The sequence below is a fragment of the Balaenoptera ricei genome, chromosome 11 (assembly GCF_028023285.1).
Source record: "Balaenoptera ricei isolate mBalRic1 chromosome 11, mBalRic1.hap2, whole genome shotgun sequence".
NCBI lineage: Eukaryota > Metazoa > Chordata > Mammalia > Artiodactyla > Balaenopteridae > Balaenoptera > Balaenoptera ricei.
Genome location: NC_082649.1, coordinates 105,558,905 through 105,586,591, shown reverse-complemented (window position 1 = coordinate 105,586,591; position 27,687 = coordinate 105,558,905). Strand labels below are relative to the sequence as shown.

Genomic DNA, 27,687 nt, shown 5'->3' with positions numbered 1-27,687 from the left:
AACTGGAGATTAGGCACCAGACATAATCTAGAAAGTGGATTTATTTATGACAGTGGCACAGGAGTTGTTGCCCTGTTGCCTGCTTTATATCACCCATGAGCTAAGAATGAATTTTATAATTTTAAGTGGCTTTTTACAACCAAAAGAAGATGTGGAAATGTATGAAGTTCAAGTCTCAGTGTCCGTGAAACGCATTTTTTGGCACAGAGTGATGCTCATTAGTTTACGTATCACCTCTGGCTGCTCCTGCATTGCGACGGCAGAGCTGAACTGTTAAGACAGAAACCCTACAAAGGCTGAGATGTTTTCTCTCTGGCCCTAGTTTGGTGCTTGCTCTAGAGGGAGTGATTTAGAGTGCAGACTCTGGAGTCAGATGGAACCGGGCTCAAGACTCAGTTCGTGTGCCTGTAAAATGCTGTAGCCATTTAATGAGAAGAGGTAAACTCAGAAGAGTTGACGTATAGGGACTTTTGCCTTCTATCAAGGAGAAATGAGCATAATGAGAAGTTTCTACAGTTCTTTTACTTGACAGTGTAATAATAGGGAATATAAGAATATACCTAAAGTGAAACTTTATGAAATATATAATTGCTGTTACCTTAAGCAACCTTGTCTCAATATTTGCACATGCCTCTTATACTAGAGAGGACTCCTGAGTGCCAGTACCAGCACTCCCAACTCAAACTAGCTTAAACAATGAGGGGAATGGTTTCTCTCTCAAAACTGAAAAACACATGTTTTAAGGCATGTTTAAGGCATGTTTCAAGCTCCACTGCTCTGAAATCTCTGCCTTCTTTCCTGTACTGGCTGTGTCCTCATGCTGGCTGTGGGGACACGGCTGCAGCAGATCCAGACCTCTCATCTTTGTAACACGTGGACACCCCCAACCAGTGAACCAGAGACTGAGCTTCACTCCAGTCGGGCCAATCTCAGGTCTCCCACCAGCCTCAGTGGTAAGGAGAACGGGAGTCAGTCCCACCCCAGTGGCACCAAGGAAAGGCAGGCTGGATGTGGGGAGAAAGCCAACATTGTCCACTATAGAGTTGTGTATAAGATATTACCTATAGGGGCTTCCCTGGTGGCACAGTGGTTGAGAATCTGCCTGCTAATGCAGGGAACACGGGTTCGAGCCCTGGTCTGGGAAGATCCCACATGCCGCGGAGCAACTAGGCCCGTGAGCCACAACTACTGAGCCTGCGCGTCTGGAGCCTGTGCTCCGCAACAAGAGAGGCTGCGACAGTGAGAGGCCCGCGCACTGCGATGAAGAGTGGCCCCCGCTCGCTGCAACTAGAGAAAGCCCTCGCACAGAAACGAAGACCCAACACAGCCAAAAAAAATAAATAAATAAATAAAATAAAATAAAGCAAATGCCCCTAGGAGACAGAAGACCGCTAAGAGCTCAAGGTCTTAGTGTTCAAACTTCTTTAAAAAAAAAAAAAAAAAAAAATATTACCTATAACATCTTTATCAAGAAAACCAGTCCATAATGTACTAGGTATCTCATTTTTAACCTCTCTTTGAAACTAATGCCACTTTTGTTTTCATTAAATTAGCCCTATGCCAAAAAGTTCAACGAGGGTAGCTTGGTTCCTGCCTTAAAGATACAAAACCCTAGGTTGTAGTCCTAACATGTGGGTCCCCAGCATCTGGTTTCTTTCCAGCAACATCAAGAACTAATGAGTCTCAACTACCTGCACTGTGTTAGATCACGTGATCCGATCTGGAAGCTACCCTTGGCCTTCTAGCATTGTGCGTACTGGTACCCTTTGAGGGATTCTTGTATATCAGTACAAATGGAATAGAAATTTTAAAATATTTCCTTGTAAGAAAGCTTTTACCGTTTTTAGTTTGAAGTAACAGCTGTCATCTATAAAGTTGATTGAGGTGTTTATGTGTAAAGAAGCCTACATAATATGATTTGGGCTAATCATAATGTGTTATAGGAGAATTTAGAAATCTAATGACCTCTTAATTACCCATAATTGGATTCTCTTTGTAAAAATCTAAAACAAATAAAGCGAAAAAGCAAAGATCACTTTTAACCTGCAAACCCTTGCATAGAAAGTCTTAAGTTCTTATTGAAATAAAACTGAGCCATTAATGCCAGAAAATCCAGCGAGGAGGGTTTTATTTCTTTCTATTTCAAGTATACGGATTCCAAGACCGGCTAGTTATTATGATTTCCACACCCTTCAGCACAGTGGTTTTTAGCTCTTACAGTTGCCATTATATAATTAAACATTCCTATCATGCTTAACACTTGTTTCCTAAAATGAACTTTAATTCAACACTGAAAAAGTGCCAAGTCTCATTGAGACATATGAGATTTCTAATCCTTTACAGGATTACAGAAATTTAGAAAATTTATAAGCTTTACGGCTGACAGATTTTGCTTTCACAGTGTTGAAATGATCACCTCCCTGCCTTTCTTAGCTCCGCGTGCTGACTTTTCTACCATCAAGGTTTATTCTCACTGCGTGCGACTTACAGTGGCGTTAGACCTGGACAGGGTGACAGAGTTTGAGATCCGCTCCTCCCATTAAGGCTTCTGGCTCTAGGAGTGTCCTTCTTTAAATCAAAAGAGCTGATTAGCTTCCTTGAAACATCCTGTTTGCAGTTCCCTGGGGAAGGGGAAGCTGAGACAACCAGCTTAAAGAGATTTTTAATTAGACTAGTGCTTTTTCAGGCAAGAAGTGATTCCGCCTCTGCCTCTGTGAGATAGGGAAGAGAGAGAAGCTGAGCAGGAAGGGCAGAGAAACGGGAGGACTTTTTGTGTTTTCTAAGCTTAGGATGATTTAGTTGTAAGTTTCAAGTATTGTGAATTCTCACATCAGCACGTATTTGGTTGCGCTTTCCAAAGCACTGTTTTGAATTATTTGCCACATAGCAAAGTTCGAGCAGAATTTTAGTGGACTTTTTTTTCAGCCAGCCTGCAAGGCCCCCTTGTGATTTCTCAGATTGCTGCTGACAGCATTTGGGTGCATTTTGGGGGACGGTGCACATAACCCTTTCGGTGATGCGGCATCCCCTCAGAGAGGATGCTTCCTAATGCCTCTGTATCCTCCATCTACGGGTCAGCTGAATTTGGTAACTGGAAGCGGAAATGCGAAAGGTGCTCATCTTATCCCTTTTCTCTTCATTCACCTTGAGAGGGAGGACTTTCCAGCCTCCACTAGAAAAATCTCTGCCGCTAATTAGGAAAATATTGTTAGTGGTTAATAATTTACTGTTTTTAATTTTACAATCAATGACGTTATTTTTAGATACCAAAGTAGTTGTCTTAATGTTAAACTACTCTGCTTGGAATGAATAATATTTACTTATAAATACTTCTTAGAACTAATGCTGCATATTTAAATTACAGAGAATTTATTTTCTTAGAAGAAAACTCCCTCTTTTCTTTCCTTCAGGAATGTTACATGACATCTCTGTTGCTTGGTGAGTAATCAGACATGTAAACAGGACCTCAAGAATCAAGCTACATTTAAAGAAGACTTACTTAGAAACACTGGAGAGGACACCATGGAGTGCAAGACTGAGGGAAAAGAAAAATACCAACACAGCTTGAATTTACTGAATAAAATTAAGAACATGAAAGAACTAGCAGAGATGATTGATGTTGTACTCATCGCAGAAGGGGAGAAATTCCCTTGCCACAGGCTCGTTCTGGCTGCATTTAGTCCTTATTTCAAAGCGATGTTTACCTGTGGACTACTTGAGTGTACTCAGAGGGAAGTCGTACTTTATGACATCACAGCAGAAAGTGTGTCGGTGATATTAAATTATATGTACCATGCGGCTTTGGAGATCAGTAACGCCAATGTACAGACTGTGGCTGTGGCCGCCTATTTTATGCAGATGGAGGAAGTCTTCAGTGTGTGTCAGAAGTATATGATGGACCATATGGATGCCTCGAACTGTGTGGGTATCTATCATTTTGCAAAGCAGATTGGAGCTGAAGATTTAGCTGATCAATCGAAGAGGTATTTATATCAGCACTTTGCTGAGGTGAGCTTACATGAAGAGATACTAGAAATTGAAGTGCACCAATTTCTGACGCTTATTAAATCAGATGACCTGAACATATCCAGAGAGGAGAGCATTCTGGACCTAGTTCTGAGATGGGTAAATCATAACCGAGAACTGCGCACAGAGCATCTTGCGGAACTTCTGAAGCAAGTTAGGTTGCAACTGGTAAATCCTTCTTCTTTAAGACAAGCCCTGAAAAGGAACACAATGCTTCTGTGTGATGCAAATTGCATTGACATCATTCAAAACGCATTCAAAGCCATCAAGACCCGTCAACAGCACTCTCTCAATCTTCGTTATGGCATGGAGACTACCAGTCTTTTGCTGTGCATTGGCAACAATTCTTCAGGAATCAGGTCGAGACGTAGGAACTACGGAGATGCCAGTTTTTGCTATGATCCTGCATCGCGAAAGACCTATTTCATCTCATCTCCCAAGTATGGGGAGGGTTTAGGCACTGTGTGTACTGGTGTTGTCATGGAAAACAACACTATCATTGTGGCTGGAGAAGCAAGTGTCTCTAAACTCTCCAGACAAAAGAGCAAGAATGTGGAAATCTACAGGTTTGTATCTAGCCATATACTTGTAACTTTGTTTTCATTATCTTGCTTTGACATTAGCAGAAGTACTGCTGAGTGATCACATCTTAAGTTACATGTGGTCAGAATTACCCTGTAATCACGTATTTTACATAGATGTAAAATTCAGAACAAAATCATCCACATTTTAAAATTATTTTTCTCTCCCTTTCATTATTAAGAACATATAGTTGAATGTGCATAAGTTAAATGTATATACTTTATGATTCGTCTGTATATTTTCACTCTTAGCTTTCACTATTCATATGCTATAATTGCTTTGTTTTTGAAAAGCTGAATATAACTTTTAACAAGAAGAAAAGTTTATTAACACTGACGCCTTTGAACTGACTTTTATTAGTTCACAATTCAGAGTAATAAGTAATTTTTTTTCTTGACCAAAAAGTACTATTTATCTGTCAGTTTTCATTCTGTACTTTTTTTTTGGCTGTGTTGGGTCTTTATTGCTGCACACGGGCTTTCTCTACTTGTGGCGAGCGGGGGGCTACTCTTCATTGCGGTGTGTGGGCTTCTCATTGCGGTGGCTTCTCTTTGTTGCAGAGCATGGGCTCTAGGCGTGCAGGCTTCAGTAGTTGTGGCTTGTGGGCTCAGTAGTTGTGGCTCGCAGGCTCTAGAGCGCAGGCTCAGTAGTTGTGGCGCAGGGGCTTAGCTGCTCCACAACATGTGAGATCTTCCCGGACCAAGGCTTGAACCCGTGTCCCCTGCATTGGCAGGCGGGTTCTTAACCACTGCGCCACCAGGGAAGTCCTTCATTCTGTACCCTTAATGAGTGGGTCTTTCCTAAACCTCTAATAGCGTAAAATGTTTGTAGCCTAAGACTTCTTCAATCCTAGAACTGTAAGAGGAACAGGAGTACCTGCTAAGAAGTAGTGTATGTCTAGGTGCATGTGAGGACAAAAAGATTTGTTTCCTGTTATTCAGCAAGAATTCAACCCTTAAATCTACCTGTCTGAGTAAGAGTTGTACATGTAGGTCCTTGAGCTCTCCTTACACTCCCTCCACTCTCTGGGCCCTCATAGCAGGGTTTCTCAGACTTTTCAGTTGGGAAGTGATTCTCGACAGCAAAGTGGGGACAGAGAAAGAATGAGAGGTCTGCTATTTTCCTGTCATCTCTCCTCATCGCAGTACCTGCTTCAGGCTCTCGGCCCGTCCCGCTGTCACCTTCACACGTTGAGCAAGTGTCCCTTCTTCCCAGCAGTGGGGGCGGGAACACAAGCCCTGGATAGTGACTGGCCCTCCGCCTGTGGTGACAGAACTGTCACTGAGCAGCAACAGGTACAGGCCCTCAGGTGCTTGTGGGAAAGGGGGCATGGGTCTCCTGGGACGGGTCCTCTGGGTCCCTGATACTTGTTTCCTACTTGCTCTTGGCTGGGTGCCCTTCTTTTCACCTTAGAGCCTCCTGTACAAGAACCTCGGGTTCTATAGATACATATTCTCTTCCTCTTAAAGGTAGTGCAGGGCTTCCCTGGTGGCTCAGTGGTTAAGAATCCACCTGCCAATGCAGGGGACATGGGTTTGAGCCCTGGTCCGGGAAGATCCCACATGCTGCAGAGCAACTAAGCCTGTGCACCACAACTACTGAGCCTGCACTCTAGAGCCCGCAAGCCACAACTACTGAGCCGGCATGCCACAACTACTGAAGCCCGCATGCCTAGAGCCCGTGCTCCACAACAAGAGAAGCCACCGCAGGGAGAGGCCCGCACACCGCAATGAAGAGTGGCTCCCGCTCGACACAACTGGAGAGAGCCCGCACGCAGCAGCGAAGACCCAATGCAGCCAAAAAAATAAATAAATAAAATAAATTAAAAAAAAAAAAAGAATCCACCTGCCAATGCAGGGGACATGGGTTTGAGCCCTGGTCCGGGAAGATCCCACATGCTGCAGAGCAACTAAGCCTGTGCACCACAACTACTGAGCCTGCACTCTAGAGCCCACAAGCCACAACTATTGAGCCCGTGTACCACAACTACTGAAGCCCACGCGCCTAGAGCCCATGCTCTGCAACAAGAGAAGCCACCGCAATGAGAAGCCTGCACACCGCAACGAAAAGTAGCCCCCACTCACCGTGACTAGAGAAAGCCCGCGTGCAGCAACGAAGACCCAATGCAGCCAAAAATAAAATGAATAAATTTTTAAAAATAAAGGTAGTCCACAATTTTGCCATCAGAGTTAATTCTTAACAAACGTCCAACCCTCTCAAAGTGTGTGTTTTCATCCTTCAAAGTCTTTCCTCTTAACTGTTTTTGAATGCCTGCTTCCCTTTCTATGCGTGTGTCTAACTACACACCCCTTGTTTCCTTTCTTTCCTGTCTTGAACTCACCCTGGTTCCCATCACCAACGGCTCTTCCACGTTGGTCAGAATTAGGGTAAAAGTATCAGTTGCCCTCCTCATTTCTTGCAATAATGAAACTGTCAGCAGGGCAAATAAAAAGATTATCAGAAGCATTGCTTGAGGCTTAATGTCCTGCAGACATGCCTGCAGGAAAAAAGCACCATCTTCCAACTTCCCTGTCCAGCCTGAAGTAAAACGGTGTCTCTGGGGAAGAACGTAAGAGTTGGCCTAGAACAATGGGGAAAACTTCTGTAATATGATTAACTGTCACATGTTTGATGCAAAATTTGTTTCCAAACAACAAATTTTTTTTCTTATTTTCCATATTTTTTCTGGTTTTTGTTTTTTGTTTTGTTTTAGTTTTGAATTCCAATTATACTTTCTGGATTTTCTAGGACAGAACTAATTTCACATATTTTATCCCACTGTCCCTATGGGTACTTTTGTCCTCCTTAGACTATCTGTCCTGATCATGATTCGAGAAAGTAGACTTTACCACTGTCAAGAGGCAAGACAAAAGATGGGCACAGACTCATCCATTTGGTGACCATGTAATGCTACACACACACACACACACACACACACACACACATGCACACACACAGATAATTACTTAATGTGCTGGACTCTAGGAGGTGTTGAGACCATATCACCTAGTGTCCCTGCTCTTCTCCCAAGACTCTTCTCAGACCGACATAATTATTCGTGGTAGAAATTACTGAAACTACCATGCCTAGTAGATTAGAATAGCTGTGAGACGCCCAGCAGACACCTACAGTGGGTTTTTATACACTAGCATGCTCTTGACTCTGTTCCAAGCCAGTCAGAACCACAAGAACAATCCTTAAAATTCTATATATCCTGCATCATCCCATTAGAAACCTGAATTTAAATATTTCCAGATTTTCCGCTCTAAACAGATTTCTTTAATGTAGTATTGAAATGAGACTTCTAGTCAACAGAATAGGACATTTTTTATTTTTCTTTATTTTTACGTATTCTCTTTTAGCAAATGACTTGCTAAAAGACTTTCCTATTTTTAATTTTCTTTCCCAGAATTAGGAAATGAAGGCTAGTCCCTGGATAATCTATACTTTTTCAATATATTGTTTTTTTCTAAAATTCTCTAGTAGGTGTGGTTGACTGTTTCTGTGTAATTATATTTTGTTCAGCATTTCTTTCCCCCAAAAAACACAAACCTGTATCACTATCTTATATTAATGTTTTTTTCTTCTCCAATTAGAAGAACCAAATCATATTGTTTTTCGTTGGAAAGAAACAAGTGCGTTTTTTTGGCAAGTTGTTTTTATATTAAATCTAATTCTGGGTTCTCTCTCTATTTACAGGTATCATGATAGAGGAAACCAGTTTTGGGAAAAGTTATGCACAACAGAATTTCGAGAGCTCTATGCTCTGGGCACTGTCCATAACGACCTCTATGTTATAGGAGGACAGATGAAAATTAAAAACCAGTATCTTATTACAAACTGTGTTGATAAGTACTCTGTAGAACGAGACACTTGGAAAAGGGTGTCCCCCCTTCCACTACAGTTGGCGTGTCATGCTGTAGTAACAGTGAATAATAAACTTTACGTGATTGGAGGCTGGACCCCTCAGGTTAAGAAATTTCCTGTGTACCTAACTGGCATGGCTGTGCTGAGTCTGGCCGCTCTGTTGAAAAATGTTGTAGTTGTTGAATACTAAAAGAGTGTGACTCACATTTCGGTAAAATGCCTTCTATGTTATAGAATATTAAATGGAAGATTTTAAAGTGTTAAAGCAGCTTAGGAGAATGAATTTTAAAGTGTGTTATTCATAGGCATGACTTCATTCAGTATTTGTGCTGTGTTCTTCATAACCCTCCCCATTCTCGCTGACTATGAAGGATGCTTATGCTGAGGGGTTATCTGTACGGAGCATCTAAGTAGGAGGCAAAGAAGCTGGATCCTCATCCCAGTTCTCTCTGCTTTATAGCTGTATGACCTGAGGCGAGTAATTCTTAGGTCTTTTTCATATTAAAGTTCTTACTCTAAGTGGGGAACCAGAATGTTCATCCTGTGATGGCACAACCATCTCCACAAAAGTATACTGCAATTTTAACCTCTTCATGTCTTTGCTGGGCATCAGCAGATAGAGAAACCAGAGACTGCCTTGAAGCCCAGCGAAGGGATGCAAGACAGGATGGAGAAGTCAGCGGAGTGGGACCACAGTGGCCCTTTCTCTTCTCTTTGGTGTCCCTCCGAGCGCCCTGGGGCTCTCCCAGAAGTTTCACTCCAGCTGCCTTCTGCCGTGGCCAACCAGTCTTTCTAATAAAGATTAATCTTACCAGCTCACTTTCTGTCCCCATGACATAAACTAATTTTATTTTAGCCTATATGATTTCTTCTTTCACCAGATTCGCTTCATGATAAAACTGGTGCTTTTTAAATCATTTCATAAGCTTAAATTTTGCCTTTTATGATATATCATACTTGTTTTAAAAACAAACTTCACATTTAATACATTTTAAAATTCATGCTATATATCAAAAAGTAGCTTAGATTTAATCACAGCTAGTAGCTGAAACGTGACAAATTATTTGTAATGAAGCTTTTTCAGAACTATTCATTACATAGTTAATTTTGCATGAATATGCTCCAAAGAAAAGCTTTTCTTTGCTTTTTTCCACTAAAGCAAATATTAAATACTTAAATTAAAAGGAAAATTAAAACAATAAAGTCAGTATTTCCTAATTTATAATGTCTTCAAACATGTCAGTATTTACTGCATTAACAAAAGCTTTTGCTAGTCTGTACCGAATACAATACATTAAATTGCAAGAAAGCATGGGGTAGTGATTGCACTACAGTGATTATAACACTGAGCTAAAACTAATTGCATACAACTTTCTTAAGTATGGAAATTATTTCTCTGTTGAACACCTGCATCCAAAACAAAAAGCAAAAGACACTTAAGCATCTTTAGCTTGAAGTCATAGAAGTTCCTAACACATTGTAGACAAAAAATATTACTTGACCTGAAGTTTAGGAGTAGGAAAAGCCACATACATCTGTGCATATTCAACTTCTACTTTCTCTAGTCATTAAAAAAATATATATATATATGTACATAAAATAAATACATAAAAATAACTGCAAATAATTTCTATTAATCCATGTATCTTTAAACTTAAATTCAGACCACTCCTGTATTATGGTATAAAAATACTCATTACTAAAACACTCAAATGTTTTTGTAATTTTGTTCCATTTGGATTAGAAAAATATTATAAAGAAAAATGCCTTATAAATTATTAAAATTAGTTTCTCACAAGTATTATTTAAGCCGCCACTATAAAGCTTGGTAAAATAAAATTATACTTTAAATACTATTCAAAAAGCTTGGTTTTATTTTTAAGGCTTTGCAGTGCTTCATTTTTTTAAAAAAAAGCTGTATTGTCTCACTGCTCAGATCACAGATTGTTTGCTATAACCCAACACCTTAGCCCCATTATCGTAGAATATAAATTCCTCCGATATTGACAGTGTACTTACAACCTCAAGTCATGATATTTGGTGTGTCTGTGAGTATGAGTCACTACAGTTAACCTCTATTTATCTCCTTGGCTGTCTGCTTGGATTAATTGCATTCATGCACTCACAAAGATCTCTAAGTGGTATGTTATTATACTGGCTGTCGTAATTTCATACAGATGGATCTTCCTGATGAAGAACCTGATCGATTAAGCAACAAGCTGCTGAAGTATGACCCCAGCCAAGATCAATGGACAGAGCAGGCACCCATGAAGTACTCAAAGTACCGATTCAGCGCAGCTGTGGTCAACAGTGAGATTTATGTTCTGGGTAAGAAGAAGCTAAAAGAGTGTAACTCCTTTTATTTTTCTCAGCAGTTTGTCTCAGTGAAAATGAAATATTCTCCCTTCCTCTTGCATTTCAGTTCAACTATATACACAACTAGCCCCCAATTCTCTTTTGTTTCTTAATTTCTAGAGCACAGTCAGATAAGATTAAATGAAAGTCCATTGACTTGTTGAAAGCAAAGTTATTTTTATCAAATTTTTGAGTCTCCTGGAATGCAAGAACAGTAGTGATACATCCTTATATACCCACCAAGTAAAATATGGTGACAAGGCAGTAAGCCCTTGGCCGCCTTCAGACGATGAAACGTGGGCTTTTGCAACCAACTGATTCTCTGTCCTAACAGAGGAGGAAGGCAGCAGACATAAGACGATGCCACAGGTTACGCCAGGCCTCTTCGTGTTGCCTCACCCACCAAACTTCTACAGAGCTTATTAAGTAATTTTTTATCCGAATGCATTTTTTCTTATCTCTGGTATGTGTGGTCCTGCACCCCTCACTAGGCACTGGTGAGAGACTGGTTCGTTCCCACTAATGGGGGTTAGAGTGACTCTGAACATCCTCTGTGTCTCCCCATCCTTCCCATTCCTTGTATTAAGTCCTTTGCTCGTCTATTCCCCTTCCTGCTCCCTAACGTCACCCTCTGTCACCTCGCTTCCCACCCCTCCATCACTTTCCCATGAGTATGGGAAGATAGAGGCTGAGACAGGAGGCTGAGTGGACTGGTAAATTGATGGCGATGCCGATTCTTTATTTTGTCCCATCTGCATCGATGCCTAACTGGCAAAGACAACACGGGGAAGATGATGGGTAACAAAAAGATGGCCAAAAAAAGAAATATGGGCTGAAAGCAAACCGAGCACTTGAGCAGCTTTTTTTTTTTTTTAAACTAAAGGGAAGCCATTATCTCTTGGCTGCCTGCACAGCATGAAGCAAAATAATTAATGCACTCAAACATTAATAGTTCTATGATTTTAAGAACAAGAACATTATGCAACATAATTTATGACTGCCTCAGTTATGAGACTCACTTGTGATTATAATTGAGTTTTTCCTCTGGGTATATATTTGTTACTTTCGTTATAACCGTATGCAGTGTCATAGGCCCAGTAAAGATAACATCTAAACTAGGATCGATTACATGGGATGGATGTATAACTCAGGAGTGAAGGGCTGATCCACTTATTATATTAAAGTTGGAGGCAGTCAAAAGTGGGAAAAAATGATGTGTCAATTGAAGCAAAATGAGATTTCCCCCACTGTGGAGCCACAACTAGGCTAAATGTGGAATACAACTGATAGTGTCATTTTTTTGTAAATTGCCTGGAAAGGACACCCAAGACACCCTTTGGAGCTCACGCTTCACAGCATGAACAAACGTCCACTGAGTGAATGGAAGGGAGTAGATTTTAAAGGACCTGTAAGATGTGGGTAAGAGAAATAGAGGAAAGAGTGTGCTCCAAGAAAGGAGGCGCTGGGGAAGGCTGGGGAGTACAGTAGAAAGAAAGGCAGAAGCAGAGGTTTGGAGGTGAGAAGAAGATGCTAGGAGTAGAGGATCCGAGGAGGATGAGTGAATGAGCCCACAAGAGCAGGGACGGGTGGGGCTGAGAGATGGACACGTGCATGGGAGCAGATTACAGAGGCTGGTGGATGAAGAATTAGGAGAACAAGAGGGAGCAGTGAGAAGGTGCACAGAAACACGATGAGAGAATGCCTGAGAAGGTTGCCGAGGTGAGGATATAAAGAACGCATCAAAGGTGAGAAGAAAATGTTAGTGGGGAGATCAATTAGAAAGTCTTCTGCAGTAGCATCAAATTTAGTTTCTGGATATTCAGGGCTGGGGACCAGATTCACAGTCTCTCAAATAATTTTACCATCTTGGCAGATTCAATACAAAAGGTTCCACTTTCCCAACGTTTGCTACTTAACTCCCAGATATATGAATAAGCTTTCAAATGGAATGAATTTCAGTTGTTTAGGTATTTTTGTGGTACACTTAGTTCAGATTTAATTGTTCATTGCAAATATAATTGGAATGTGGGCAAATATCATACAGAGCCCTAAAACCTTCTCAATGACTCACACAGGTACCATGCACTCATGTGTTAATTGTCTTAGCAAAAGCCCTGTCTACTTTTGGGAATCCATATGTGTCCCACTGTGATTGGAGTCACTGCCAACTAGTATAGCAATGAGCCCGCTCCCTAATACCTGTGTTGGATTTAATTCCTTAAGATCTCCTAGATAGTCTACAGGCTACTCCAAAAGAGCAGCCACTGAAATCTCCTTCACCATGGAGGGAGTATGATCGAGGGGGGAAGGCACCAGATCCTGACTCCATCATTTACTACCTGTATGTCCCTAGTCTAGTAAATCTTTTTTTTTGGGGGGGGTAATATTAAAGTTTGAATGCCTGCCTCTTAGAGATATGATTAAATAAAATAATGTATGTAAAATCCCTACAATATAAGTATTCAGATGTTATAACTAAAGTTCCTTGAGCCCTTTGTGTTACACTTTGCTTAATTCTTTACATAAAAAATTTCATTTAACGGTCATAAAAAACTGACAAAGTATTAACACTCTCTGTATGGCCGACTAGATATCTAGATGGAAACTCCCACTGAAAATACCAAAAAATGTTAGGTGAAATGTGTTTAAAATCCCCTGAACTAAGAACTGTTATGGCAGTAAACATTCAGTGGGCCAGAATCTAAGTGAAAGCAGGAGACTTCTAGCTATGGAGAAGTGAAAAGGGAGACATCCCCTCCCCATCCCCATAAAAGCAACTATAAAGACAGATAAATTTGTCAAAAACAACAATTTCAGATCTCTGGAAATCAACCAAAGATAAACAACAATTTGAGAAGAGCTTAATTTCTCGACACTGCTGAACTTGAAGTCAGTCTTCAGGCAGCCTGTGACATCCTGGCCTGAGGCTGCCCGGACTTCGCAGCCCAGAGCATTCAGCGTGGTAGTTCTACTGGAGTGGGGCTAGCTGTGAATCCTAGCAGCTTTGTTTGCCAAAGGGGGCTGATATGTTTGGGAGCGGAGGGTGGAAAACCCACGCTCAGAGTGGCAAATGGAAAAAGCCTGCAGCTCTCCTAAGCTCGAGCTTTTAGTCCTGGTTGGGACAGCAGCAGATAAGAAAACGAGCCAGAAATGTAACAGAGATCTTCTAGGGAAATCCTAGAATAAGAGCAGATTTGAGAAGTCTGAAGAAAGAATCTGTGAACTTGAAAGAGATCAATAGAAATTATATAATCTGAAGAAGAGAGGGGAAAAAAATTGAAGAAAAATTAGCAGAGCCTCAGAGACATATGGAATAACATGAAACCTACCAATATAGGTATAATGGGGATCCTGAAAGGAGAGAGGGAAAGGGGCAGGAAATCTCTTTTCAAATGAGTATTTGTCAAAAACTTCCCAAACTTGACGAAAAAACATTAATCTACAGTTCCAAGAAGCTCATCAAATCCCAAGTAAGATAACTTCACAGAGATCCTCACCATAACACATCATAGACAAACTTTTGAAAGACAGAAAATCCTTTTTTTAAAAAATTAATTAATTAATTTATGTTTGTCTGCATTGGGTCTTTGTTGCTGCGCACAGGCCTTCTCTAGTTGTGGCGAATGGGGGCTACTCTTTGTTGCGGTGTGCAGGCTTCTCATTCTGGTGGCTTCTCTTGTTGTGGAGCACGGACTCTCGGCAGACGGGCTTCAGTAGTTGTGGCTCGCAGGCTCTAGAGTGCAGGCTCAGTAGTTGTGGCTCACGGGCTCAGGTACTCTGTGGCATGTGGTATCTTCCTGGACCAGGGATCAAACCCGTGTCCCCTGCATTGGCAGGTGGATTCTTAACCACTGTGCCACCAGGGAAATCCCCAGAAAATTCTTAAAAGCTGCAAGAAAAGAATGACATCACATAGAGGGGAACAACAATACACTCAGCCAGTGACTGATCAGAAATAGCGGAGGCAAGAAGGCAGTAGAGGGCTTCCCTGGTGGCACAGTGGTTAAGAATCTGCCTGCCAATGCAGAGCACACGGGTTCGATCCCTGGTTCGGGAGGATCCCACATGCTGCGGAGCAACGAAGCCCATGTGCCACAACTACTGAGCCTGCGCTCTAGAGCCCGTGCTCCGCAACAAGAGAAGCCACCGCAATGAGAAGCCCGCGCACCACAATGAAGAGTAGCCCCCTCTCGCCACAACTAGAGAAAGCCTGCGCACGGCAACGAAGACCAAACACAGCCAAAAATAAATTAATTAATTAGTTAATTTAAAAAAAAGAAACAATTAGCAACTGAGTCTAACAACATAAAAAATGATTATGGGCTTCCCTGGTGGCGCAGTGGTTGAGAATCTGCCTGCCAATGCAGGGGACATGGGTTCAAGCCCTGGTCTGGGAAGATCCCACATGCCACGGAGCAACTAGGCCCATGAGCCACAATTACTGAGCCTGCGCGTCTGGAGCCTGTGCTCCGCAACAAGAGAGGCCGCGATAGTGAAAGGCCCGCACACCGCGATGAATAGTGGCCCCCACTTGCCGCAACTAGAGAAAGCCCTCGCACAGAAACAAAGACCCAACACAGCCAAAAATAAAATAAATAAATAAATAAAATTACCAAAAAAAAAACTGCTAAAAAGAATTATATGTCATCAAAAATTCTTAAGAAAAAAATGAAAGAACTGAATCCAGCAACATAAAATATTATTATATATAATACCATGACCAAGTGGAATTTATCTCAGGAGTGCAGGAATGCAAGGTGGCTTTAATATTAAAAACTCAATTAATATAATAAACCATATTAGTATAGAACAAAAACCAAATGATCATCTCATAGATGTAGAAAAAGTATTTGACTTGAAATTATTTACAAAACAAAAACATCACAGACTTAGAGAACGAACTCATGGTTACCAGGGGGGAAGGGGGAGGGGGAGGGATAGTTAGGGAGTTTGGGATTGACATGTACACCCTGCTATATTTAAAATGGATAACCAAGAAGGACCTACTATATAGCACAGGGTACTCTGCTCAACATTATGTAACAACCTAAATGGAAAAAGAATTTGAAAAAGAACAGGTACCATATATGTATAACTGAATCACTCTGCTGTACACCTGAAACTAACACAATATTGTTAATCAACTACACTCAAATATAAAATAAAAATTTTAAAAAAAAGATAAAGCATTTGACAAAATCCAACCCCCTATCATAATAAAAATTCTCAACAAATTAGGACTAGAAGGGAATTTCCTCAACTTATTAAAAGGTATCTATGCAAAGACTACAGCTATGGTACATAGTGGTGAAAGACAGCTCTTATTTCTAAGATCAGGAACAACAGACAGGTGCCTGTTCTTGCTACTCCTATTAACATTGAAACAGAGGTTTTAGCCAGTGCAATAAGGCAGTAAAAAGAAATTAAGCCATACAGATTGGAAAGGAAGAGTTTAATAGTCTTTATTCACAGATCATATAATCCTACACGTAGAAAATTCTAAGAAAGCTACAAGAAAAGAAAGAGAGAGAGAGGGAGAGGGAGAGAAAGGAAGGAAGTAAAAGAAAGAAAGCAAAGAAGAAAGAATACTAGAACTAATCATTAATTTTAGCCAAAGTCACAGGATACAAAATCAGTATACAAAAATTAATTGTGGGATTTCCCTGGTGGCGCAGTGGTTAAGACTCCGTGCTCCCAATGCAGGGGTCCCGGGTTTGATCCCTGGCCAGGGAAGTAGATCCCACATGCATGCCACAACTAAGAGTTCACATGTCACAACTGAGGAGCCCATGTGCAGCAACTAAGGAGCCCACATGCCACAACTAAGGAGCAGGCAAGCTGCAACTAAGGAGCCCATGAGCCACAACTAAGACCTGGTACAACCAAACAAATAAATAAGTATTTTTTAAAAACTTATTTGTATTTATATGTGCTAGCAATGAACATTCCAAAAATGAAACTGGAAAAACAATACTTCCCAATAACATCAAAATGAATAAGATATGTATGAATAAATTCAACCCAAAAAGTGTGAGAATCATACACAGAAAACTACAAAACACTCCCAAGAGAGTTAAAAAAGAGCTACATAGGGGACTTCCCTGGTGGTCCAGTAGTTAAGAATCCAATGGTTAAGAATCCAATGCAAGGGATGTGGTTCCTATCCCCGTTCGGGGAACTAAGATCCCACACGCCGCGGGGCAACTAAGCCCGCACACACCGCAACTACTGAGCCTGTGCGCTCTGGTGCCCACGCGCCTCAACTAGAGAAGCCCACACGCTGCAACAAAGATCCCATGTGCCACAACTAAGACGCGATGCAGCCAAATAAATAAACTAATTAATTAATTTTAAAAAGTGGTTCCTTCTGCATTTGTTTGAAAAAAATAAAAATAAATTAAAAAGAGCTAAATAAATAGAGACATATTCCTTGTGTATGGATTTGAAGACTCAATATTGTTAAGATAGCAATATTCCCCAAATTGATCTACAGATTCATTGTTTTTTAAAGTTGATGAGCTGGTCCTAAAATTACGTGTAAATGCAAGGAACCTAGAATAGCCAAAATAATTGTGAAAAAGAAGAAAGTTTGAGGACTTATTTAACCCACTTTTAAAACCTAGAGTTACAGTAATCGAGCTATAGTGGTATAGAACCAATGGCAGACACATATATCAATGGAACAGAAATAAGAGTTCAGTAATAAATTTTTACATTTTTACTCAGTTGATTTTTGACAAAGGTGTCGGGGCAATTTCAGTGGGGAAAGATGAACTTTCCAACAAATGTGTTGAGCCCATTACCTCACACCACAGCAAAAAAAAGGAACAATACTGTATCGTGCACTTAAAATTTTGTTAAGACGGTAAACCTCATGTTAAGGTTTTTTACCACGATGAAATAAAATTTAAAAAAATTAAAATTACAAAGCATGCTGTTAAGGTAAGAAAGATGTAAAGGGGTGGGGGAAACACACATATTGAGGAGAGAAAATATGGTGTAGAAATTCAAAATTATACATTGAAGGAAGTAGGAAGGAGGTAGCAAGAGCCCTGGGCTCGAGGGGAGAAAAAGCATCACAAGACTCATGAGTGAAAACAGTTATTAGGAGCTGAGTGCAAACGAGGAGAGGTCTTCTCAGAATTGAAGGGAGAAAAAATTCAGTGGAAAGTAAGTCTTTTTAAATAATAGGTAAAACTCAATTGAGTAACATGGGTGTCAGATAAGACTAATACTTTCCATCAGAGAGATACTGTGTTTTCTTATCATACTGCTGTTTGATTCAACGAATACCTGTTGGGGCATAAGATGTGTCAGACCCTGGGCTGAGTGTTGAGGACCCAGGGATGGGAGACACACGCTGAGCCCAGGAGGAGTGATGGCCTAGGACAAGGTACAGACAGGTAACCATGCATACACAGGGCTAAGTGCACACCTATGTGGACACATGGTAACTCCTATGTGGATGGTAACTAACTCACGCCACAGGTAGGAATTAGTCAAATGAAGAAAAAGGAGAATGATACGCTTGGCACCAGGAACAGGATGAGTCCGAATGTGGTAGAGAAAGATTACATGGAGTTACTTTAATGCTCTAGTATCTCACTTCACCAGTGAATATTAATTTGGTCTGTTTCTCAATTAAATGCCGACTACTGGTTGCTGTTAAAGGATAAGACCACCACTCAGCATCTGAAATCAAAAGCGCTGACGTTATTGCTCACCTACGTGCAGGAGGGTTAGCTGGTCAGAGACCTTCTCATTGGGCAAAGCAGATGGATAATCATAGGATTGTGGGCAGGAGTTTGTTTTGGATTAGTGTTGTCACAAAGGTGGGAGTGGGTTGTTGTCAGCCTTAGACGTGTGGTTTGTGTTCGTTGCAGAGGCAGGAGTGTCAAGTCAGCCTCGGCAGAGGGGTCAGAGATGAGTCAGCTTCTGACCGGCTGTCTTTAGGGGCAAGACTCCATCTGACCGGCTGCTCCAGAGGCAAGTTCACTGAAGCAGGTTGTCACCGACTGATTAATCAGGTTGAAAACCAGTTCTGATGTTGGCTTGTTACAATGCCTGTAGTAAAAATAGTTTTTTCCTAGGGGTGCGGACCTTTTAGATATTCTCACTCTCCCCTTTGGTCTTCTATCAGCCAAAGCAAAAGGAGAGACCATGAGTGTGATCCAGATGTCCTCCACTGTGCTTGATTCTCCTTGAAGACAAGATTTTATCTGTGGGTCTGATTTTCAGTTTGCATGTCCATCAGCATAAGTCCATTCTGTTTTTGTCTCTAAGTCATTTGTTGGAACATTTGTTAGGACAGTGGCTCTGTAGATTTAAGACTCCGGATAAACAAATCAAGCTGTGCGACATACAAATGTAACAGAGTATTACACGGAGGAGGTGGAGGACACTCTAAAGGCACCATCTGGATTTTCCCAGGTCCGACCATGAAAACACGTCCCAACAACTGCCTGAGTCTTCCTTGATAGTCTTCCTTGATAATCCACTTTTCTTTTTGCGTGGATAGAAATTGTTGTACCTCATCTGTGGCGCTGATCCAGGTACAAAATGAAGTGTCAGCAAAGGCACAGACTCCCCTTGGTTAGCAACCGAAAAATCCAAGGCTTTGCTGATTTCCATAACTATCTGGGCAAAGGAATTTTAACTGGTTGGCTTACTATTTTCTACATCAGCCAAAGCGGAGGACAAATTGTTGAGGACCCCCTGAGCTGAAGAGCAGCCATGCATGGGATGGTTAGCCTCAGGACTCTGCTCCACCAGTGTTCGTCCTGCCCTTTCAGGCTCTGTTAGAGGATGCAAACCCCTGAGGGTACTGGGACACGGACACTGAGACACACTGTCTAACTAATAGGCTGACAGGACAACTGGTCCTGGCCCTGGACTGGTACCCAGAGGCTGGCGCCCACATAGGAAGAGAGCAGCAGGGGGCTGCATTAGAGAGGTGATCAGCCTCACTGGGGCCACAGGCAGACTGTCTTTAGGGCTCGTGGTAAACTGTCACTATTACATCCCAAGAAAACTGTTATCCCTTTGTGTCAGTGCAAGGACATTTTTTTTCATTTTTGTACTGCATCATTATTGGTAACATTCGTGTAGCCTATCTCTACATCATACTTCCAATTAGCTGCACAAGCGACAGTTCGGGAGAGCCAAGTAATAGAGTTAACGATGGTCATCATCCCTCAGTAAGACAGGAGAGAGAAAAATATCATCAGAGACATAAAGAATAAAAATACACAAAAAAGATTGTGACAGTGGTTTTAGCAGAATCTTGTTCTGATGGTCTTAGGCAGAAGCGTTTGCTTTGGGCAGTGGTCTCTTTAGTTCAAGGATTTTCCGTGGACCAAATGCTCCTGGAAGTTATATGGAGAACCTCAGTTTAAGATCAGTTTAATGGGTGTGTGTCCAGTTCTGTTTACTTCATAAAACTCTTTGAAAATGTTCATCCCATGTTAGATCTAAATCAGCAATGTTCCATTCCGACTTATTTTCTGAGACTCCTTTTTCAGGGTTCAGTCCATTTACAAAAAGAGAGGACAAGGTTTGCTCTACCTTAGCTATTGAGTGTACCCAAGAAAACTGTCTGAAAGTTTCCTGAAGTCTGTTTTTTTTAAGTCTCCTGTTGATTCACCTTTATGGGTGTTTACATTTTGAATCTTTGTGTTCTATTACTTATCCAGCACTACTCAGATGATTACATGGACGAGGCCCCTGTCTACAAAAAGTTTATCATTTTACTTAAGGGGTAAAACATACCTTTCAGTGAGCAGAAAATCCACCTTGACAGTCTGTGTTCTGAGTAGTGCAGCAACTGTTCTCCTGGCGTTGGAAATTAAGAAAGTCTATACAGTTACATTTTCCAAGTAATTGAGCCAACACCTTTAAGTGTCAAATTTTGGTAACATTTTTAACTAGAAAAAAATATTTTAAGTTATCACCCTCTTCTCTGCCTCATGAGAAATGGCTTTGGAGGAAAGCAATAATTGTTGAAGAACTACTAAATGGTAGGTGCTGTCCACGTATGGTCTCAGTTCTCACAATAGCCTACAAAGGAAAGCCTTTGTTTATTTTTATCACACAAATAGCGTGATTAAGTCCAGGATGCAAACCCAAATCTGTCCCGTTTCAAAGTTAAAATAACTTTTAAAAATAACTCAGTCATTACGAACATCAAAAATCATGCTCCTCTGAACGTGAGTGCCATACCCTGGCTGTTGATTATGTAGGACTGCTTGTCCCCTGAGCAGGAAGGCCACCGACTGCTGCGTTTTGATGGCTCTTCCTTTCCTCAGTTATGGTCTCTTCACTTCTCACTGCTGTCAGCGTACTGTCCACGCAAGATGGTGCAAACTGTACCTACAGATTGCACGTGCAGACAGTTGTGCAGGCATACAGACTGTACCTACAATTAGGCCAGAAGGCCACGGGTCTTTAACAGTGGCTCCAGTTTTTACAGAATAAAATTCAAGATCTCTGTCACAGCACTGCCATTGGCTTTGTTCAGGCTTTGCACCCATGTTCTGACCAGTGGCGTGCAGTGGCTTCTGTTAAATGAGGGGTGACTGTAACAGGAGCACCTGAGCCCCAGGGGCCTGAAAGCCCTCGAATCTAACTACTAGGGGGGGTAGATATAGGCATGAGGGGTAATCTAGCTCAGCTGATAAATGGCCCTTGCCTTTACCTTATTATATTTTGATAAATCTTCTGGGAACTTCCCTGGTGGCGCAGTGGTTAAGAATCCGCCTGCCAATGCAGGGGACACGGGTTCAAGCCCTGGTCCAGGAAGATCCGACATGCCGCGGAGCAACTAAGCCCGTGTGCCACAACTACTGAGCCTGCGTGCCACAACTACTGAGCCCACGTGCCACAACTACTGAAGCTCGTGCGCCTAGAGCCCATGCTCCACAACAAACAGAAGCCAGCGCAATAAGAAGTTTGCACACCGCAACAAAGAGTTGCCCCTGCTCACCGCAACTAGAGAAAGCCCGCACAGCAACGAAGACCCAATGCAGCCAAAAAAACAAAAAAAAACCTTCTGAGTTAATCCCATCTATACAAAGATTTCCCAGGTGTCTCCTTTGCTTGAAATAAAGTAAAGGTCCTCCTGCAGACAAATCCTATCCCTGCAACTTATCACCCCATGATTTTAAGCAAGTTGGGTCACTTCTCTGAGTCTGTTTTTTTTTTTTCAAAGGTGTTTGGCTGATTAGACCACCATTTCTTTTCTTTTTTTTTTTTTTAACATCTTAATTGGCGTATAATTGCTTTACAGTGGTATGTTAGTTTCTGCTTTATAACAAAGTGTATCAGCTATAAAAATATGGAACGCCTCACGAATTTGCGTGTCATCCTCGCGCAGGGGCCATGCTAATCTTCTCTGTATCGTTCCAGTTTTAGTATATGTGCTGCCGAAGCGAGCGCTGAGTCTGTTTTCCTCATTCATAAAATGAGGATGCTAATAACACAGTTGTGACACTTGAGAGAGATGGATACTGTGCCAGGCACTTAAGTGCTCAATAAATGATAGTGATAGTGATTATTATTACTGAAGTAAGTGGCAAGGGGTCCTTTTACACTCTAGTGCCCTAATAATGCTCAAAATCTTCCTCTAGTAGCCTGCGGTATTCCAGCTCCACCCTCAACAGGTCTCTGTGCTGGCCGTGCGGCCTACTGAGGGGCCGTCCTTGTGCTGGGGTCACCCTGTCCTCATGCATTTGGAGTCTAAGGACCGTCTCTTTCTACTCTCTTCACTTCCTCTCCTTGCAAACACACACAATGGCCCAGTGCACATTCACACAGCCTGCACTTCTGCGTGGGGAGGGACTCTTAAAATATTGTCTAGGATGTGTTCTTCCATGGGAACTAAAGGTGAACCCGTCAGACTGCTGGACACTCTGGCTAATGCTGACCCTAATTTAATTTGAGTTGTAAAGATTTAAGAATGTTGGCCTCAGTTAAAATCTGCGCTATATTTTCACTGTGGAAATGCTTGTTTTTGAAAACCATGTCATCACAGATACCATGAGTAATTTGAATTTAGATGAAAATGATTTCTAGAATTATGGCAAACTAGCAAGGGGTGTATTAGTCAGCTATTGGATGGTTTTTCCTGGAAAACTATGTATTTCCTTCTTAAAAACGCAAAAAAAGATATGCCTAGATCGTTTGCTTAAAGTGGTTCTATTGCTCATGCAGTTACGTGTGCACTTTACCAGCTTCCCCATGCTGCGACTGGCTCTTCTGGTGGGTAACTTCCTGGAAAGCTTAAAATAATTTAAATAGTCTATATGAGCCTTATGAATAAATGAGGCCCTCACTAAAAACCCAGGTATTTAAAATGGGCTGATTTCCATTTTGACTTTTTTCTGAGAGCTTTCTTGGGTAGCCCTTTCTCAGGAAGAGCAGGAAAGAGTGGGGCTGTGTCTTGATGACAGAACCCTGTGAAATCCTCTGGGAGGAGACTGAGGAGGGTGCCGCTCAAGGTCATGCATTTTAAGATGCTTTGTGTTTTAAGAAAGATCTTTTGTCATTTGTACCATGAGAGCTCATTATGAGACAAAATACTTTAATCCAAAATATATCTTAATCTTCTAAAAAAAGTTCTTTAAAAAGATAGTCCAAAAAATTTTAGGTTAATATATCCTATTGCTATGAGAAAACGTTAACTCCTTGTTTTAAAGGCTTTCAATCCTACTTTTATGAAGAATCAAGTAGGAAACGAATTAGATGCAGACTATTAGTAAAGTTTTGAGAAACACAGAACCTTCTGGGCTCCACCTCATTAAACCCAATTGTGAGCTCTTGTTGATGCTGTTATAAAAATACTGATTTGAATATGGTACCAGAGGTCCTCTCTTTGAAAAATGTTTTTGTGAGATAAACTTTAGTTCTCATAGTATTAGTTACACTTTTGAATATATTATGCTTGCTTCTGAAATGACAATGTACATTCATAAATATAATTTGGGTTTCCATCAAGTGTGGCGCTTTTTTTTTAACTTTTTTTTTTTAATTTTAATTTTATTTTTTTTTAAATAAATGTATTCATTTTTGGCTGCACTGGGTCTTTGTTTCTGTGCGAGAGCTTTCTCTAGTTGCGGTGAGCGGGGGCTACTCTTCGTTGCGGTGTGCAGGCTTCTCATTGCGGTGGCTTCTCTTGTTGCAGAGCACGGGCTCTAGGTGCGCGGGCTTCAGTAGTTGTGGCTCGCGGGCTCTGGAGTGCAGGCTCGGTAGTAGTGGCGCACGGGCTTAGTTGCTCCGCGGCATGTGGGATCCTCCCAGACCAGGGATCGAACCCATGTCCCCTGCATTGGCAGGCGGATTCTTAATCACTGCACCACCAGGGAAGCCCCCCATCTAGTGTTTTTAAAAAGTCAAATTGTATTCAGAAGTTGCTTTAGTTTGACAGGTCAGGCGAAGTCAAATATAGAAAGTGAGCACCGGAATCTATTTGTGGAAACGTTTAGACCTTTCTCAGGCTGGCCCCAGCCGGCCTCTGCAGCCACACCCCTCCCAGCCCCAGCCTTGGGCTCTGAGGATCATTCCTGAACAAGCCTCCCTTCTGCACTTTGTTTAGGCTCTTCTCTCTGCTTTTAAGCCTCTGCCCCTGGACAACGCATCCTTCAGGGTCTGGCAGAAACGCCATGTCCTCGAGGTGGTTTGTGTGAATTAGTGGCACTGTTCTTGGCAGGACGGCACTGTTCTTGGCAGGGCTGCTCTGCCTCTGCCCGTGGCCCTCCCCATGCTCCTGGGACCATCGAGGGGCAGACACCCTGCCTCACTCTTGTCTGTGTCTCTTCTGACAGCCGCCAGGCCTGCTCCACATGATAGGTGCTTACAAACGTCAGCTGACTGAATTGACCTTTCTATCCTGCTCTTCCATCAGGGCAAAAGCCTCAAAAATCATCAGAGTTACAGGTTGTGGAGAATTTTTTAAAGCAGGGACTTTTCACTTCCCTGCCCAAGGAGCCAGCTAATAGCAAGTCTCCCCATGCGGCTACGGGTGTTGTTTTCTCCAGCGGACAGCGCTCTGCCCCCGCGCACAGCGCTCTGCCCCCGTGCACCACGAGGGGAGTTACACAGAGGGTTCCAGTTACTGCAGTAAATGCATGTCAGAGATCAGTCGAGAGGTGAATTACGTTGTGAGATACAAGGACCAAGTTTCACCGTGGTTAAGGTTTTGCCTTTTTCTTTCTTTTGATAAAATTCTGGAGACTTCCCTGGTGGCGCAGTGGTGAAGATTCCACGTTCCCAGTGCAGGGGGCCCAGGTTGGATCCCTGGTCAGGGAACTAGATCCCACATGCTGCAACTAAGAGTTCGCATGCCACAACTAAGGAGCCTGCCGGCCACAACTAAGACCCTGCGCAACCAAATAAATAAATATTAAAAAATAAATAAATAAAATTCCAAACAGTTTTTTAATAAATATAATTTTTCTTCAGATTACCCAGGCTGTTCATTAAAATGGCAGATTCCTGGCCCTCACCCTTGGCCAATTCTGGGCTAGTGGGTCTGAAGTGGGACCTGGGGATCTGAGCTGTGGGAAGCGTCAGGCGATTCTGGTGGGAATGCCTACAGGACTGCACGTTGAGAAACACAGATACTGGGAGGAAAGGAAGAGGTGACATCATGTTAATGGAGGTTTTATATGCTCAAAATATTGACTACGCTTATGGTACATAATCAGGCCCTGAGCTGGCTTTTAGGGGAGACCCAGAGATGAATGAGGCAAGGTGTCTTCCCCTGGACAGCATGTGTGTTCCAGGAAGCTACGTCAGGCCATTGGTCAGAGCATCCTGTACTCACAGGTCATCAGAGCAGGCTGTTGGGTACGTTGTGAACTCATTCCAAGAGCGTTCTGGGCTTAGAGACACACTTCTTAAGCTCAGGTTGAACAAGTAAAGAAATGTACTTTTTCAACGGCCGAAGAAGTTCTCCAGGGAATGCCAGTGTCTGCTTTATTCTGAGAAAAGACTTGGATTTGAACTACACTGAATGACTCACCATGTTTTTGCTGTCAGTGTCCATGAAATGTATTTGCAGTTAATCCTATGAAGGATTTTCACCTTGATTATCTGGCACCCTCAGTGGGAACCCAGAAATAAGTACTCTCAGAGGCCAAAGTTTGCCTATGGCTCTGAAATCGCAACTTAGCTTTAGTCATTTTCATCACTGACATCCTACAAATTCACAGAGAGTGGGCAGTTCCACATTGCATTGTGACAATTAGTGAGAAATTGCACTCTATTCAATCAATGTATAATTGCAATGCTGTATTATAATGGTTTCATATTTGTCTTTGATTTCTCGGTAGACTGTGTCTTATGGAAAAAAAAAAAACAATACTTAAACTTGTTATTCTCTAACATGTAGTACGGATATGAAGTGGATAGCCAAAATATGCTTACAGACTGCTTAAAACTAACTAGAAGTTTAAAGTGTTTCTGATGCTGAAATGAGAGAATGTTCGGAAGCTTCTACAGTGTGAAAACCCCTGATGGACAGAGATGATAATGTTACTGAGAACAGACGAGAAATGTCTTAGGAGGATGTTGTTCGGGCCTCTGACTTGTTGTTTATGTTTGCAGAAAAGCATAAGGGAACACAGCCAAAGCCTTGTGCTACTACACGTTCTACGCTTTGCTTTTATGAAAAGAGGTAAATTGCTAAAAGCCACACCGATAGCAAGAATTTTGTTCAACAAAGCAAATCTTAGGTATGTCTCCATGTAGCCTAGTGTATAGAACCATCTATGTCCATAGCATATTGTGAAAACAGATCGTATTGTTACTTCTGAATCCTTAAGAAAATGTTAACTCTGGAATCATCAATTCACTACGGCAGGGAATAACGTAATATATGTTTTAAAACAGCATGAAGACTTGAAATGGAAAAACTCTGATGCTTTGAAGAAGATATCAATTATTTTAAAATCCTGTCATTTTGAGTAAAATGTATTATCTTCAACTAGTTTATCCTAATTTATACATGTGATCATTTTTTTTAATCACTCCCTTCCTTCACCTGTTCTTGGGTAAATATAGAAATGAGCACAAATTATCACTTTCTGTAAATCATTTTATTTACACACAAGCTAAATACACCAAAGACTTATTAAGATCTTTTTTTTTTCGGCCACGCCATGCGGCTTGTGGGATCTTAGTTCCCCAACCAGGGATCAAACCTGGGCCCCGGTAGTGAAAGCACCGGAGTCCTAACCACTGCACCGCCAGGGAAGTCCCAAGACCTTTTTTCTGCAGTAGTTATTCAGCACATGCTGTCAAGCCTCCTTTAGAAGAAACTCAGGGAACAGAAGGATGCATACTTTGCCTTCGTACTTTACATCTTGTGTGTCTACATTTGCAAGGTGTGGAATATATTTGATTAATGGTTCTTTGCAGGGTCACTTGAGAGAAGTATTAGTATAAACTTGGCCTGTGTCCTGTTAGGTTATGTCCAGCCCAAGTTAAGGGAGGTTAGTGATTGTTCAGGCAGGCAGACCTGGGGGAAAAAGGAGCCCAACAACAGACACCAACAATTTCTCTCCATATCTGGGCTGAGAGTCCTGTATCCTTAAGAAGATAATGTTTATAATCTGACAGGAAGTGAGTTTTCAGCTGTTTGGACTCAGCGCTTGACACATTCTGGAAAGCTACTCATCGCTTTTTGTTCTGACAAAAGAGCGTAAGAAGAAAAAAAAGTACCCGGGATGCAGGTGAGGAGCTGGTCCATTCACGCACTCAGTTATGTTTTCTTGCCTGTCTGCCCGGGTGCAAAGTGCGGGGCGCACAGATGTGGATTAGACACTCTTCTGCCCTCCAGTGACTCACAGCCTCATCAACAGG

The 27,687-nt window shown here is 41.8% G+C and overlaps 1 protein-coding gene and 1 non-coding gene across 5 annotated transcripts in view; one reads left to right on the top strand and one right to left on the bottom strand.

The window, feature by feature from the left end:
• Window positions 1-27,687, top strand: part of KBTBD12 (kelch repeat and BTB domain containing 12) — a 55,048-nt gene that overhangs the window by 5,212 nt on the left and 22,149 nt on the right. For all 4 annotated transcript variants that reach the window (XM_059940513.1, XM_059940516.1, XM_059940515.1 and 1 more), the window contains exons 2-4: window positions 3,411-4,592; window positions 8,308-8,578; window positions 10,653-10,803. In XM_059940513.1, coding sequence (XP_059796496.1) covers window positions 3,523-4,592; window positions 8,308-8,578; window positions 10,653-10,803 — 1,492 coding nt within the window. In that variant the 5' untranslated portion in view covers window positions 3,411-3,522. The remainder of the gene's footprint in view (window positions 1-3,410; window positions 4,593-8,307; window positions 8,579-10,652; window positions 10,804-27,687) is intronic.
• LOC132375523 (U6 spliceosomal RNA) lies at window positions 22,157-22,263 on the bottom strand. Its single transcript, XR_009506067.1, has one exon. It is a non-coding gene; the product is annotated as a U6 spliceosomal RNA (small nuclear RNA).